Source organism: Pocillopora verrucosa, chromosome 13 (assembly GCF_036669915.1).
Source record: "Pocillopora verrucosa isolate sample1 chromosome 13, ASM3666991v2, whole genome shotgun sequence".
NCBI lineage: Eukaryota > Metazoa > Cnidaria > Anthozoa > Scleractinia > Pocilloporidae > Pocillopora > Pocillopora verrucosa.
Genome location: NC_089324.1, coordinates 14,537,939 through 14,553,958, shown reverse-complemented (window position 1 = coordinate 14,553,958; position 16,020 = coordinate 14,537,939). Strand labels below are relative to the sequence as shown.

At 38.3% G+C, this 16,020-nt stretch overlaps 1 protein-coding gene across 1 annotated transcript; it reads left to right on the top strand.

The window, feature by feature from the left end:
- The first annotated feature begins 685 nt into the window (after nucleotides 1-685).
- On the top strand, nucleotides 686-15,677 carry LOC131770774 (puromycin-sensitive aminopeptidase). Its single transcript, XM_059086490.2, has 24 exons — nucleotides 686-989; nucleotides 1,795-1,876; nucleotides 2,009-2,208; nucleotides 3,612-3,719; nucleotides 4,090-4,287; nucleotides 4,891-4,987; nucleotides 5,547-5,580; nucleotides 6,429-6,499; nucleotides 6,578-6,612; nucleotides 7,308-7,316; nucleotides 7,826-7,977; nucleotides 8,361-8,373; nucleotides 8,908-9,012; nucleotides 9,817-9,877; nucleotides 10,045-10,154; nucleotides 10,764-10,827; nucleotides 11,405-11,538; nucleotides 11,944-12,078; nucleotides 12,672-12,891; nucleotides 13,150-13,457; nucleotides 13,833-13,885; nucleotides 13,978-14,077; nucleotides 14,462-14,509; nucleotides 15,098-15,677. Exons 1-24 carry the CDS (start codon nucleotides 735-737, stop codon nucleotides 15,233-15,235), a joined length of 2,730 nt encoding a protein of 909 aa, XP_058942473.2. The 5' UTR covers nucleotides 686-734; the 3' UTR covers nucleotides 15,236-15,677.
- The last annotated feature ends 343 nt before the right edge of the window (nucleotides 15,678-16,020 follow it).

Here is a 16,020-nt window from a genome sequence, read left to right as displayed (position 1 = left end):
ACCACAGGTAATTGCAAGCAAGACTGAGTTTTTTTTTTACGACAAATGAGACAGAAGACATTATCTGGTTGCATAGCAACCTTTCCTCTTTCTAACCTTAGTCTGTGATAAGTGTTATCATTGGAACAGAATGTCTTAATTAGCACTAAGTCAAAGCAGAATACAGTCGAACTTGTATTAAGCGACACCGCATTAAGCGGTCACCTTGTATTAAGCGGTAGGTTGTCGAAGTTCCGAATTTGTATATAAATAATCGCTGTAATTTTTGCTTCTATTGAGCAGTCACCTCCATTAAGCGGTCGTGGTAACCTTTGAGTAAGTCCCAACGGCCTGTTTGTATTGTCTCCCATCTGTATTGAACGGTCATTTAGAGCGGAACCACTCAAATAAAACTAAGAATAATCTTTGAAGTAAAATTCAATCTGTTTTTCTCTCTAAATCAATGTTAGCAGCATTTCTTAGCGAGTTTTTGTTAATTTGTGGTCAATAATGGCATAAAATGAAGTTTTTTTAGCGTTTCTTATATTGCTCCTCTTCTACGAAACCCCGAAAAAACGGTTTACCCCTTTATTAAACCATTCCCCGTGGAATGATTGTATTTTTAGCTTTATGGGCTATAACTTAGTACGCCTCCGCGGACCTATCTTTCCGATATTGCTTCGCATGAACCGTGGGGTTATTCGGAAAATGTCCGTGTGGTCTTCGTAAAGTTCTTGAAAGCACATGACACTTTTATGAGGAGTCTTCCGCTTTCGTTATTTCTTTTGCAACGTATTTTAAGGCCTCAGAACTCCGTTTACCTGGTTAAGAACTCTTTCTCTGTGTGTGTGTCAAATTCGTTGTTTAAAAGTGTAGCAGTCTCCACAATGAAGGAAAAGAAACCTTTTGAACGACTTCCAACGAGCGTGCTTCCAAAGAACTACAAACTGACATTAACACCCAATCTCACTGAATTTACTTTCGCTGGGGAAGAAGTTATCGATGTGGAGGTAAGAAAATCGTGGTTAAATTTGTTTAAAAAGTAATAATGATTCACGAAGCTGCTCTCCGAGTGGCAATTGCGATCGGTCATTCATAAATGCGGGAGTTTCAGTGTTGCATTTAATGTGAATTTTTACGAGGAAATTCATGTTAGAAGCGCTCGCGATCTCCTTGTTCCCATACGCGTAAGCACACAGTTACAACCCATACAATTTTGGATTTTTATTCAATTTTTGTGGAATTTGTTAAGAAAATAGGAAGACTGCCTTAAAATGCATTTTTGACAGGGTTTAATAGAAATATGTTGGCCCTCCTCCGCTCCTGTCCCAAAATGAATGTGTAATAGATTTTTAGCGGTTCTAAGATTATAAGAACGTTATGTTTTTTACAAAATGTTTCTCGAAAGTCATGTATCCTTTATTCACGTTTCTGGACGCCACAGCAAAAGCGACTGAACTGTTGAGAGGCCGGAATCAAATAAGAAGGTTGGGGGAGGGGAGAGAGGGTGGGTGATTCGGGCGATCATATGTTTAGCCCTTTACAACCTAATATCAGTATGTATATTCTCCATACTGTTCTCAAGACATTTCCTAAGGTGGTACAAGGAGAATTTGTTTAACAATCAAGAGCTCCTTTTAATTAGTTGGAGATCATTTCCTTTATTCTCAGGGTTTATAGGGGACATTAATAGTTTTGCGGATGAGATCAGGAAGAGTAAATGATTATTTCTTTGATGGAAATATGTACAACACCAGTAGGAATAAATTGCTGTTGGTTTTCAGAGCTATGATGCTGTTCTAATATTCATTATAGGTTCAACAGACTACAGACAAAGTGACTATGAACTGTTTGGACATTGTTGTTAAGTCTGCTAATTTCTCAGCTGGTGGATCAAGTAAGTTCATGCCTCAATTTTGTCCATCCCAAATTTTGATGCCATCTGTGATCTATTACTGAACCGATGGACTGCAATGCGGAATCTATTTCTTAAGGTGATAACTTTTTCAATATTCTCATGCACCGGTAGCTGTCGACTCTTCTGAAATCACTTACAGTAAAGAGGATGAAACAACTACTATCAGCTTCTCCTCGTCTCTCCCCTTGGGAAATGGTCAGCTATTCTTGGACTTCACAGGAGAATTAAATGATAAAATGAAAGGATTTTACAGAAGTAAATATACAGGAACAGATGGAAGTGAGAAGTATTGTGCAGTCACTCAATTTGAGGTTTGTGTGTTGTAATCTTATTTTTATAACTGTATTGCATTAGCTCAAAGTCCAGAAAATAATGAAGACAAGATCAAGATGGCACTTTAATATTCAGAAACTTCAACTTAAAGCTCAACCCAAATACACGTATGGAAAACTGGTCATGCAACTTTGTGTACAAGAAAACCCAAATGGAAAGATTTAGCTTCCCAGTATAGTACCATTTAGACCAAAAATTGAGTTCTTCTAAAATTTATTTCAATTTGCAACAATGAATCTTCATATAAACCAAATCAATGTTGGATCTAATGTAAATCGGGGAATTCAATGAAAGCTAGTTACTGGCAGTCTATACTGGTCTATAAGACCTGTCACTGCTATTTACTTAACCTGCAATCTGGTTCACGTGTTCAGAATTTGCCTTGTTGTATAGCAGCCTATTACACCACTGGCTGCTGGTTATGGGAAAAAGTCTTTGAAACCTCTATGTAAATACTCAGATTAGAGCTAGGGACAATGCTGGTTCAGAGAGAGTAGGGGCATTTTATTATTTATAGTTATAAAATGGCTGCTAGTTAGAGTAGGAAGTTTAGGTGCTGTAGAAAAAAAGAAGAAATAAGCCAGCCTTCATGCATTTTTGGCAGGCTAATGGAACATCCTAAGGATTGCTTTTCCTAACAGAATGAAAGAATGAAACTTATTAAATATAATAAATGTTTCTCCCAGATTCAACTGTAGACCTCTGAGCCTTTAACCCTTTACACCCTGAGATCATTTTGCATCTTCTCCATACATACTACATTCTCCTCTAATGATAACTTCTCATGGTACTTGCAAGGAGAATTTGTCTAACAATCAATAGGGTCTTAAGTTGGTGATCATTTCCTTTTTTCTTGTGATGTTAATGTCTCATTCAGGGGTGATACTGCAGAGAAATTGGATGCTAGTCACTCTTAAAGGCTTAAAGGGTGAACTGCTAATCCCACTGTGAAGTCCTGTGCGAATGCAAATTTGGCTCCCTATTTTTGAGAATTTTGACCTGTATTGAGATTTAGGGGCCAGGTTATTTTTCATTACCAGTGCCAGAGATCAGACTGTTACTCTTTAACTTTTGATGTCCTGAGTTTGTATGTAGGCACACAATATGTCAATTGTGTGACACACTCAGAATGTCACGCAGGCGGTGAAGGGGTTAATACTTACTAACAGAAGTTTTTAGTTGGTTACATTGTATGTGAACCTCCGATACTGGTTGCCAAATTGCAACCAGAGTTGCTATTGAAGGCCTTGAAATGTTTTGCATTTTGCTGCAGCGATCAAACCAGTTGCACCTTAGAACACTGAACTTACCTTTGGATAATTTAAAGAACCCTCTAGGAAACTATATTCTAGTACTAACTGTCTCAACTTGTCTTTTCCAGCCAACAGATGCCCGACGAGCTTTTCCTTGTTGGGATGAACCAGCTCACAAAGCCACTTTTGACATCACTTTGGTGGTGCCAAAAGACAGGGTTGCTCTATCCAACATGGTAATTGTTGTGACTCCATACTGTTGTGAAATTATTCACCCTAGATAATTAATAATTAAAGTATTTATTAATGAGTGACTTGTTGTCCTAGTTGTTGTTGTGCTGGAACTTGGATCAAGAAGTTTGGGGTTGAGTAAAGAGCTGGAATACAAGTGGCTGTGTTCATAGGAGGGAGGTGCTCTTCTTTCCTAGTACTTCACTCCACGCACATGCCATGAATTTGTGTTAGAGATTTGCTAACCCTTAAAGTCACATGAAAGACCATCTTGAAGACAGAATTTCTCCACTTCCCATGAGGGGTGCAGAAATTTGTAACTGTGACCCTTGTATTGTTTGTTAATTTTATTGTAATTATTATTCCACACCACAGAATGTTGTGGAAGAAAAAGATGCAGAGGATGCCTCTCTTAAAGTGGTGACATATGCCAGAACACCAGTCATGTCTACGTACCTTGTGGCTTTTGTTGTTGGCGAGTTTGATTACGTGGAAGGAAAAGATTCTGATGGTGTTTTAATCAGAGTTTATACTCCAAAGGGAAAAACCATTCAGGGACAGTTTGCTTTAGAGGTTAGTTGATAGCTTTCCTCTGTGGGAGATATTGTGAGCAAAATGTTATTTTGATTTACAGTTTCTTTACACATTTATTATTCCACTATGAGGCCATATTACAGAATGAGGATACTGGAGAGAGCAATGGAAAGTGGAGCAACAAAAAAGCCTCAGTGAAAGATCCAAAGTTTGATTTGATTTTTTTCCTTTTTTTAGGCGTATATTTTTGAGCAAGAAACTTTTAAGCACATTTAATGGTTTTGTAATGTGTTGTTTTGGTCTTTTGCTCATGCCTTCTGCAATTGATTCAAGGCCATTCAAGGAGGTATTTTGAAAACTAGAAGCCATTGAATACTAGACTTTGAAATGATAGTGAAATAATAACCCCCTTATTCCATGGTTAAACATATATAACATTTGGACAGTTGACTCATCACTCATTTTTTTCTTCTCAATGTTCCCTCAGAACATTTCTCTTTTTGTTATCTTTCTTTATTTGTTCACATATTTGGTTTCTTTTTTTGCTCACTTTTATCCTAGCTTCCTATTTTCACTTACAGATTACAAATAATAATTATAGCTCTTTTGATGAAAACAATTATTTGGTTGTAAATTTTACAGGTTGCCCAAAAGACACTACCATTTTATAAAGAGTACTTTGAAATCAGCTATCCTTTGCCCAAAATGGACCTGATTGCCATTCCTGATTTTGCAGCAGGTTAGAGGCATCATTATTAATGGACAATACACTCCTCAAGTCTCTCATTTTTCTTGCCTGAGTAAGCTTTTGAACCAGATGCTACTTTAACAGTAAGTTGACAATATCAACTGGAAACTTTATCCTCAATCCTCAAAACTTTCAAGATTGGTGGATTGAGGATCGAGGATTGAGAATGGACAATGGAGGATGTAGGGGTGTTATGGAAGAGTTAAGATGTGGCGTGCATATCTCAAAACTGCATTGCCTCTGATATTCAAGAAGTGAATGAAAATTATCTTGAAATGTCTGTGGCTTATGTCCTTCCACTCCAAGTAGAACTTAAGTCTGTGAAAACTGTCAAAAATCTTCTTCCTTAAATTTGTAGTTTTCACCACAATAGATGTGTTCTGATGTCGTTTTTGCTTATACCAGTGTGTACCCAACCCTAACCTGCATTGGCATTTTTTTTCTTGTGAAATGTTAAGTTTATATTTTAATTTGACTTCTGTTACTGACATAAATGATTTTTCAGCTTCCTTCTTTTAAATATTGCTGTGATTGATCTCTTTTATTGTAGGAGCTATGGAAAACTGGGGTCTGGTGACTTACAGGTTAGTTCTCATAAATGATGGGAGATGCAGTTCAGTTGTCTAATCTTCAGCATATTAGACTCTGAGTTGAAAGTTCTGAGTTTGAGTTTCTGGCTAAGGCATCTCTGCAAAATACTTTGTCCTTGCAGTGCCATTTTCTTCCAAGGAGTATGAACCCTTTAACTCCCAAGATCTGACTGCTAATTCTCCTTCCTAGCTGCCACACATTTCTTTTAAAATGAGGAACAAAAATTTAGATTAAGATTACAACTTCTATCCGATAAGTATGAGTATTCTTATTTCCTGTTTGCAGGATAATGCAGTTAATCAGAAGTTAGTCACTTTTGGGAATTAAAGGGTTTATTGGTACCAGAAGGCTGGTACCAATTTTCTTTCATCAGTGTCAAAAACACTGATGAAAGAAAATTTGAAGTTCTTGTCAGCTAACATGTGAACAATATGCGAGGTTTAACAGGGTAATCTAGTATTATCAGCTGAGCTGATATTGTAAAGAGTTTCAAAGCTGCTGTTTCAAGCATTAGCCCTTTGTCAAAGCAAATGAGAAAGGGCTAATGCTCTGATGAAGGGCTAATGCTGAAAACTTCAGCTTTGAAACTCTTTTCAGTGGCCAATTTAAGTTATTAACTCAGTTGATGATACTAAATTATCCTGTTATACTCTCTCACCAATGCAACACCACAGTTTCTTTAGAAACTTGCCCCCTTTGTTTTTTTATCAATATGCTGGGCGGTTTATCCTCAACCTACCAGTTACAACAAGTGATTTAAAGCATTTGTAGACAATTAGATTGAACCACAACCAATTGAGCTTACTTGTTCTCATCATTTTTTTTTCAAATCTTTTCCCAGGGAAACTGCTCTTCTCGTTGATCCAGAAAACTCATCATCTGCTGCTAAACAGTGGGTTGGACTGGTTGTTGGTGAGTTATTTTGAGAAATTCTTAATTAATAAATTGTAAAAAAAAAGGTAATTTGATTTTGGTGTCTTTATTTCAAAGGTCATGAAATAGCTCATCAGTGGTTTGGAAATCTGGTAAGTGTTAAACAGTTACCTGACAGTTTGGGATCAATATCAGTATCTGGGCAACTGCCCACCTACCCCTCCCCTAACCCAGCATTAACCCCAACTCGTTATCAATTGACTGTTGTTGAGTTAGGGGAGGGGTAGGTGGGCAGTTGCCCAGATACTGATATTGATCCACAGTTTGTATAGTAATGCTGATAGACAGTCTCTTTCATTATTAATGTTTTTTGACCATTAAATTTTATTCTAAAGACAAGAGAACTTCCAGACTTGAGCTACTTTATATACACATTACAGTTAATGCTCTTATAAGTTTGTGAGAGCCATATTAATTTTTAGGATTTTCTGGGGGCTTTTGAATGTCAAAATTTTGATCTTATGATATCCATCTTTCTTGAGTACTGAGTACAGAGTATTTGGAAACCCTACAGTTAGTGTAGTAGCCAGCTAGTCTTACGTTTCTCCCTGAATTTTGGTTGGAAGAGGCAATCTTAATTGGAGGGGAGGGAGCAGGGGGTGGGGACAGAAGAGCGGGTGCAGAAGGGTGTGTGCAGAAGGAGGGGGCAGGGGGGAGGGCTGGGTAGGAGGTAATAAGTGAGAGGTAGAAATCTTATTTAGGCTTTTTGCATTAGCTGCATGTTGGTGAAAATGATGTTTGTGTTTATAATCTGTTTTTCTTTTTCTTTCTTTTTTTTTTTTTTCAGATAACCATGGTATGCTCATTTTTATTGATGAAATGCTGTGACTATTTTTCTTTCAAGGATAAATGGTTGTTCTCTTCAATTTCTTTGTAAATTACATTGTTTTACGTTTAACAGTTAAAGTAACTTTTATTGGGAGACAGACTGGCCTGATGGTCAGTGCACTGGACTGCAGGTCAAGAGGTCTGGGTACAAGACCTGGCTAAGTCAATGTGTTGTGTTCTCTGGCAAAACATTTTACTCTCACAGTGCCTCTTCCCCCCCCCCCCCCCCCAGGAGTTTATATGAGTATTTGTGAATTGTCAGGGAAGCCTGATGAAATAGTGGAGGAGGGGGAAACCTTGCGATGGACTGGCATCCCATCCAGGGGGAAGTAGTAATTAGTAATACTCTTAGTCAATTCATCTTAAGGAAGTCAGGAAACCAGGCCACTTGGCTTGTGTTCAGACTTTTCACCTAATTTTATTGATGCCTTTTAACTTCAGATTTTTCACTCTCTCTCTCTTTCTTTTTGCTTGTAGGAATGGTGGACACATTTATGGCTCAATGAGGGATTTGCATCATGGATTGAATACTTGTGTGTGGATCACTGTTTTCCTGAATGGGACATCTGGACACAGTTTGTTACATCTGAATTCTCACGAGCTATGGAACTGGATGCTCTTGCCAACAGGTAGAGTTTCCTCTTAAAATGATTGCTTGTAAAATTTGATTGTTTCATCTTTAGGCTCACACAGTTACTTTAAACCAATGAGTTTCCAAGCATTTCCTTTTCCTTAACTGGTTTTTCTCTAACCCTTTCATTCCCAAGATCTCGATAGTAATTCATCTTACTATCTGTGATACAATTCTTATGATGTTAGTTCAGAGAATTTGGTTTTGGATCAACTCATAATCTCCTGATTGATTTTTTAAATTCTCATTATTTATCAGCTTGATATTGTATTGATATTGTAAGGAGAAATTCTGTCTTGGTCACTGGTGGGATGAGATTAATATACTGTACATAGAGTAATGAGTTCCTTTTCTTTCTCTCTCATATCCGCACTTTTCAAGTCACCCAATTGAGGTTAGTACAAGTTAGTGTACATATATATTATTTTATATAGGGAATGTGTGCATGAACAATTTTTATTCACAAGTCGCAATGCAGTAAAAAAAACGCAACAAGTGAATGCAGCAAAAGAGTGAGTTTTTTGATGCGTTGCAGCTAAAGAATAAAAATTGTTCAAACACTTTCCATGGTATGATGCATTTATTTTGTTCATAGCGAGATTTATACTGTGAAGTAGGAAGTGAATGACTCCAAAAGTACATCGTTTGTCCAATCAGAGCCACGAATGATAGTACCTCACAGTGTAAATCTCAGTATGTATGAAATAACTGTATTTATTGCATAAATGCACATGCAGCTGGTTACTAGTCATGCATTTCTTACGATCTGATTCATCATTTTTCACATTACAATGTAGATGCTGTTGATACATTTACTTGAAAATCAGTCTAGAGATGTCAGTGTTGCATCTTGATGACACTTTTCATGTGTAGCAATTGTGTACCTGTTTTAGTTTGCCCAGTTTTTAAATTCTTCTTCATTATTCAGGTCCCTGTGGGTCATCCAGGTGAGATCGATGAGATATTTGATGCCATTTCATACAGCAAAGGAGCTGCTGTCATTAGGATGCTGCATGACTATGTAGGAGAAAAGGTATGTTCCAACAATAGACTTACTCTGGCTCCTCATGCCTCTTCCTAATCTTATTCAAGAGTTCTGCAGGTTATGTCCAGTTGATTTTTAGCCTTTAACCCTAAGAGTGACCAGCATCCAGGGCGTGAAATTGCGCCTAATACAGGCGCCAAATCCTGAAAGTTAGTCGCCAAATTGGCGACTACAACGTTTCATCATAACCTTACCAAGAGATATAGTGAATTAAATAAATTTGCAAAGATAAATCCGCGGCAAACTTCCTCGTTAAGTTTGTTTCCAAAACGCAGCACATGCATCTCGATCGATAACTAGACGCCATCTTGGATTTAGATGAGCCTGAACGGTGTATATCATACATCCTAGTGTCCACTTTGTAGCACGTTAAAGATCTTTTCCCTAACTTAATTTTAGAGGGTCTATCTAGAACGCTGACAGCGTAAAGAAAGATTTTGTTTGTCTTTGAAAATGGCGACCATTTTTTTTTTTAATTGGCTACCACTTTGAAGAATTTAGGAGACAAGTGGCTATCAGAAAAAAAAGTTAATTTCACGCCCTGGCATCTATCTTTATCCTACACTATCAACTCTAAATCATAAACACCAGCCTAAAAAGCTCTTGATTGTTAAACAAATTCTCCCTGTCAGTACCTTAAGAAATGTATAGAGAACAGTATGGAGAATATGCATACTGATGTTAGGGTGTAAAGGGTTAACACTTAAGGGACTGGATCATGCTTTTACATGCTGTACTGTCACATGCTTTTAGTACGTGATTTTCCATTTGATGCTTTATCTTTTGTTTTAGGCTTTCAGAGAAGGACTTGCCTATCATCTGGACAAATTTAAGTACAGCAATGCCTCAACTGGTAACTATGTTTTGCATATTTTTTTTGTTTACAATTTTTTTTCAGTTCAGATTTGCTAACTGAGATCCCGAATTTCATCCCAGACATTGAAAAAATAATCATCTGGTGTAGATTATATTCTGTCATTTGGGATTATTAGTGAGATTGTTTGAATAAATCTCTTTCAGAGGACCTCTGGGCCAGTCTGTCTCGCGCCAGTTCGAAGCCTGTAGCTGACGTCATGGAAACATGGACCAAACAAATGGGATATCCTGTGTTGTCTGTTACCGCTGAACAGGTGTGTGCGTGTTGTCTGTTACCGCTGAACAGGTGTGTGCGTGTTGTCTGTTACCGCTGAACAGGTGTGTGCGTGTGTGTATGAATATTCTGCACTCGATCTCTTTTCTGGAAGAGGATTTCCACCAGTTATCCGAGAGTGGTGAAATGCTCCTCATTTTGGAGAGTCAGTGACACCTGTCCGGTAATGAAAACTTTGGTTATAACTCAAGTGTACCTTGGATAGCAAAGTATCGGTAGTTTTTCATGAAAACTTTGGACGCATGTCAACATTACGGAATGCGCTGTCTGAGTACTAATGCGGGCTGCAAACTCTGGCCTTTTTCGTTAGCTTGTCTTCTTTACCTGTCTTAGCTCTACAACTCTCAGGAGTGGTCAGAAATGAATTTGTTCTTTATGATATGAATACGTTTTTAGGTAGAAAGGTTTGGAAAAATAGAAAAATATCAACAAGGGGATATTGTGTGATTAAACGCAAGATTTCTGGAGCTGAAATTTTAAGAAATGTCGGTTAATAGGTAGAGCAGAAATTGTTTTTAGATCTTGGAAAGATCTTGGGAAGGAAATGGTAAAGGAATGTTATCAGCTTGCTGTGTTTTTCGTTTTTCAGAAAGGAGATTCAAGAGAGGTTACTATCACTCAGGACAAGTTCTTTGCCGATGGAGTTAGTCAAGGTATGGAGTTTGAAATAGCAATTTACGGTTTGTAACTGCTCGGACCGGATTATTTTGCAACAGATTGTTCTGGGACTCGAGGCAAGCGTTCATTATACAGCTATGCCGTTATGTAATCACCAATGCCAATCAGAAGTGAAGAAAATTTAGGATGAGCTCAGGAAACTCAAAGTAAATGCAGATCAACGATCTAACGCGCGGGAAACGCGAGTGACCTACATGTAGTCAATCACAGTTTGTAATGAAATTAATTTTAGTTTAACCTGCGGATTGAAAATCAAGTAAAGCAATGGTCCTCGCAGATGAGATGCAATTTAGCAATCGTAGAAAAGAAGAAGTTGACATTTGAATGCGTAAAAAAGGGGTGTAACTTCTTTCAACCAGCCAAAGAATGCAATGAAGAGAAACCGATGCAACTATGAATTGTATTCAATTCTTAACGTAAACTCATTTAACGCTCAGTTGAAAACTGTTCCAAAGTTTCATGCTTAAATTTCTTGATTTGATTCTTTACCACTAACCTGCTTTGAAGTTGTCTATGAGAGATAAATTTTTTCTTTAAATTTGTTCACTGCAGGGTCTTACCACTGGCAAGTACCTGTAAGCATATCATCCAGTGCAAACCCTCGTGAAAGTGTAGCAAGTACTCTGTTGGATCAGAAGTCCTGTACTCTGACAGTCAGTGGTGTCAAGTCAGATGAATGGGTCAAGGTATGCTCCATAACAACATCTTGATGCCAACACAGGCTACCCAAGCTGTATTATATTGCTAATTGGAAAATTTTTAAAAGCTCTTCTTTCCCATGAAGGAATCTGATCACAATTTTTTAATGAAATAGTTTGACAATAGTGTCCAACTAGTTTCCGGGAGACAACTCTGGGTTAAAATCCCGTTGAAGTCTAAAAGTTTTATTGGTCTTTTTGTGACTGATTAAATTACAGTCCACCTGGAGGATCATTTCCTTGCCTCAATCCCCGATTCTTTGACTTATACCCTCAATTCCTGCCATTTGCGATGCCCAACCAGATTGAGTTTCAGATGAAAAATTGTTAGCGAGATAGGCCACTTCATCAGTTCTTATAAATTAATCTGTTTTTATTTCTTCTGCTGTTTAGTTAAATCCAGGCCAAGTTGGTTTCTACCGAGTACAGTACTCGTCCGACATGTTGGAACTTCTCTTGCCGGCCATAAAGGACAACAGTCTTCCACCAAGGGACAGATTAGGACTGGAGAATGATCTGTTTGCGTTGGTATGTACATGAGTACTGTGAGATAGCTATGGAATGAGGATGGTGAAATTAGAAGTGTTGTGATCCAGAAATCGCACAATGTTGACCTCCGCCTCTTAAAATTGTATGGAATAATTTACTCCAACTGTTTTGAGATTCTAAGGGTTACCAAGCCTTTCCAAAATAGCCTTAAGCATGCTTATGTCAGATGAAGCGATTTTCCCATTTAGCTCTACTTTCACCATACGTCCTTACAATCTTGCGAATTTTATGATAAACGAATTCTCAGAGCAGCAAAGATGCAATGAGTGTTATTGACGAAAATCAGAGCAATTGCAACAGCCAATCGGATGAAAGGAAAGTATCACAAGCAGCCAATGAGAACGCAAAGTAAAAACAAACAAACCGCCTAAAGCGCGGGAAAACGCGAGTGACCAGATCGCGATTGGTTTTATTTTTGAATGTGATTGGTTGAGAGGATGGTTCGAGATTTCTGTACCAATCACATGGCAAAGTGAACAAAACCAAGTCAATGCGACGCTCATCGAAAACTGCTCAAATGTGACTCAAGATTTTGAACTAACCCCTTTAATGTTTACTTTTGTTCTCTGCAGTGTCGTGCTGGCCTTGTGCCCGGACCTGATGTACTGAAAGTGGTCGAGGCATTTAGCAACGAGACAAATTACACTGTATGGAACGACCTGATTTCCAACTTGAGTCATGTCGGAGCAATTCTCCAGTACTCAGACTGTTACCCTGGCTTCCAGGCGTTTTGTACCAAACTTTATGAACCAATCGGCACCAAACTTGGTTGGAATCCGATCGAAGGAGAGAGTAAGTCTGTTTTTCCCCTTTTTTTGTTATTTTCGTAAATACTTTTCTTTTTCCAGGGTGACAATGGATCCGATCAAACAACGCGCTCGCTGATGCGTCGATGAAAGTGTTGGTGACGTTTTGGTAGTGTGTCAGAGGTCCACGCTTTCTTTTGATTCATTTTTTTTGTTGTTTTATTCTTAACCCTGAAACACAACCATTAGCTTGAAAGAATGAAACTAAGCAGTATCATTCATTAAGTTTGTTATTCAATTTCAGGTCACCTTGATGCCCTCCTCAGAGGTTTGATTATTGGACGTTTGGGTAAATACGGTCACCCAGCCACTGTCGCCGAGGCGCAGAAGAGATTTGAAGCACACTGCAAAGGTGAATCCACCATCCCAGCGGATTTAAGATCAGCGGTGTACAGCACAGTTCTTAAACATGGTGACGGTAACACCTTAGAGTCTGTGATGCAACTTTTGAAAGAAGCCGATTTGCATGAAGAGAAAGTCCGATTGATGAGATGCATGGGAGCTGTATCACAACCTGATCTGATCAAGAAAGTGTGCGACTTCTCCTTGTCGGTACGTTTTATTAAACTGTGTATAAATTTTTTTTTTCACCGTCAAGGCAGTGTGGAAACCATGTATGGTATCTGACTACATGCTTTAACCCTTTAAACCCTAAGAGTGACTAGGATCTAAATTCTCCCAACAATATCACCCCTGAATCACACATTAAGGTCATGAGAATAAAGGAAATGATCACCAACTAAAAGAAGCTTTTGATCAGTAAACAAAATCTCCTTGTCAGCACCTTAGGAAATGTATAAAGAACAGTATGGAGAATATGCAGACTGATGTTAGGGTGGAAAGGGTTAAGAGTTGTATGTGTCTTTGAAAATCGTTATACGGCACATTACCCAATAACATACCTTCTTTTTTTTCTTTTTTTTTTAGGATCAAGTTCGGTCTCAAGACACAGTGTTTGTGATTGCTGGCATCTGTGGAAGGTAGCGGTTCTTTCTTATTTTTTATTATTTGTCATCATGGTTTGTGAAGATTGAAAACGTTCGTTAATTTTTTTTCTTTCGCTAATGTGTAGTGTGAAAGGGCGTGAAATGGCCTGGAAATTTGTGCAAGAGAACTGGGACGAGCTGTACAATCGCTACGAAGGAGGTTTCCTGCTTTCTCGCCTGATCAAGGTTGGATAACGTCTCTTATTTCCTAGAGCACATTTAGATGAAGTATTTTAAAACCAAAACGTAAGGAATCACAAAGACCAATAATAATAAAGGAAAAACGTTTTAGGAGACGGATAGAACATAATGTTAAGGCATGCTAACTGCCCGAAGTTCGATTTTAGTAGTGGATCTACGAAAGGTTAGCGCCAGTTTTCCTAACAAATGTTCGTAGCATAGTAGAACAAAACCAAAGCAGTTATTAAACTGAAATTTCTCAAAAGTAAGAAGATTATATTTAACACGCTGGTTACGTTTGGTTTTGTAGTGGGATGACTTCTGCCTGGGGAAAAGTCGGCTTTATAACGAGTTCATATATTTGCTTATTCTTTTTTGTTTTTATTGCAGTGCACTACAGATATGTTTGTCACTGAAGAGGCCGCCAAAGAAGTCGAGGTGAGCTACTCATTCACTCAGTTATTTGAGCAAATTTTCTAAACTCTATTTTTTCTATGATTTGTCGTATAGATTCTTTTCCTTTTGCATTCGTATCCAGCTGACATAACGCTGCAACGAAATAGAATTTAAAAAAAAGCGAAAAAAAGAAAGAGAAGAAGAAGAAAAAAATAAAAAAACGACGGCATTGTTCATATCATATTTTTTGTTGGGTCAACATACCCTGTTTATGCGCTTGCTCACTGATGTAGTGAAGAAGACGAAACGAGGCCGAACTCCTTGACCATGCTCCTTTCTTTCTCCCTCGCGGAAAGGAGGCTGAACGAAGCTTTTTCAATGTTATTGTTATGTTTTGGCTGTATTATTAGATCCAGTTATTCGCATGTTAAGGATATAACCAAACTTATTTTGCCACTGATTTTTTGGTCTTCAAAGTTATCTGCTGTGGTGTAAAATATTTTAACTGTTTCCCAGTGTGAACGGAAAACTTAAGTTGGCGTTTAAAAAAAGAATGAAAACGCCGTTGTCAAATTTCGCTGGCGTAGTGAGAGGCCGAGGATTTCCCTTTTATCGTATTATTTTTTTTAGGAATTCTTCGCCAATCGTTCAGTTCCAGCTGCAGAGAGGACCATTCAGCAGTCCTTGGAGAACATACGACTCAACTGCGCATGGCTTGGGCGCGAATCAGAGAAGATCAGCGCATGGCTTAAGGAAAAAGGATATTAGATACATGAGACCCGCGCCAAACAAACCGATGTTCATTCTTAGCACAGACTTTTAGTAGAAAGAGAATCAGTTCAAATTACGCGACGAAAAGTCCTCGCCCAGGATGATTACTTTGTGCTAAAAAGCCTGCATGCAGATGTGTCCTCTCCGTTGTCTTTTGTCACGCGCAGAAAGGCAGCGGTCATTATTTATCACCTGGGAGGGGTTGGAGGATTTTAGTTATGTCACAATAGAATTAACCTGAGTCCCACCCCCTTCACCCTTAAGGGGGAAAATTTATGTTAAACCCACTCCCTTAAGAAAAAAAAGAGAAAAAAAAAAAATCCTTCGAACCATTATGTATCCCTAAGCGATAGAAATAAGGAGAAGAAAGAAGCTCTGCAAACTTGCTTGAGTGAATTTTAGACGTTAAGCTTATAATTAAAGTCAAACTTTCCAGCAAGATGTTTTTACACTGACTTATGCCTCTAGAATGCAGTGGAAACTCACCTGTGGTTAGATAATCACCTTCGAAACTATTCTTTAGGATTCCTTGCAAATCTTCCCCGAAAGAAGCAGGTAAAGCGTTGCGTGACATTGTGACTTCCTGAGGAAGATAAGGGGCTTAGTTCTAACCTGGACGACGCCTTGATTGAAACGAAAGAAAGATAGACAGAATGGCGGAAATCCCACCTATCTCCCCAAAAAACGTAAGCTGGTCGCCACTAGAGTGAAGCTCCAGTCAAATAAATTTTTCTTCAAAGCGGTTGTGAAGAGAACAGTTCCTGGCTACAACCGTAGCAACA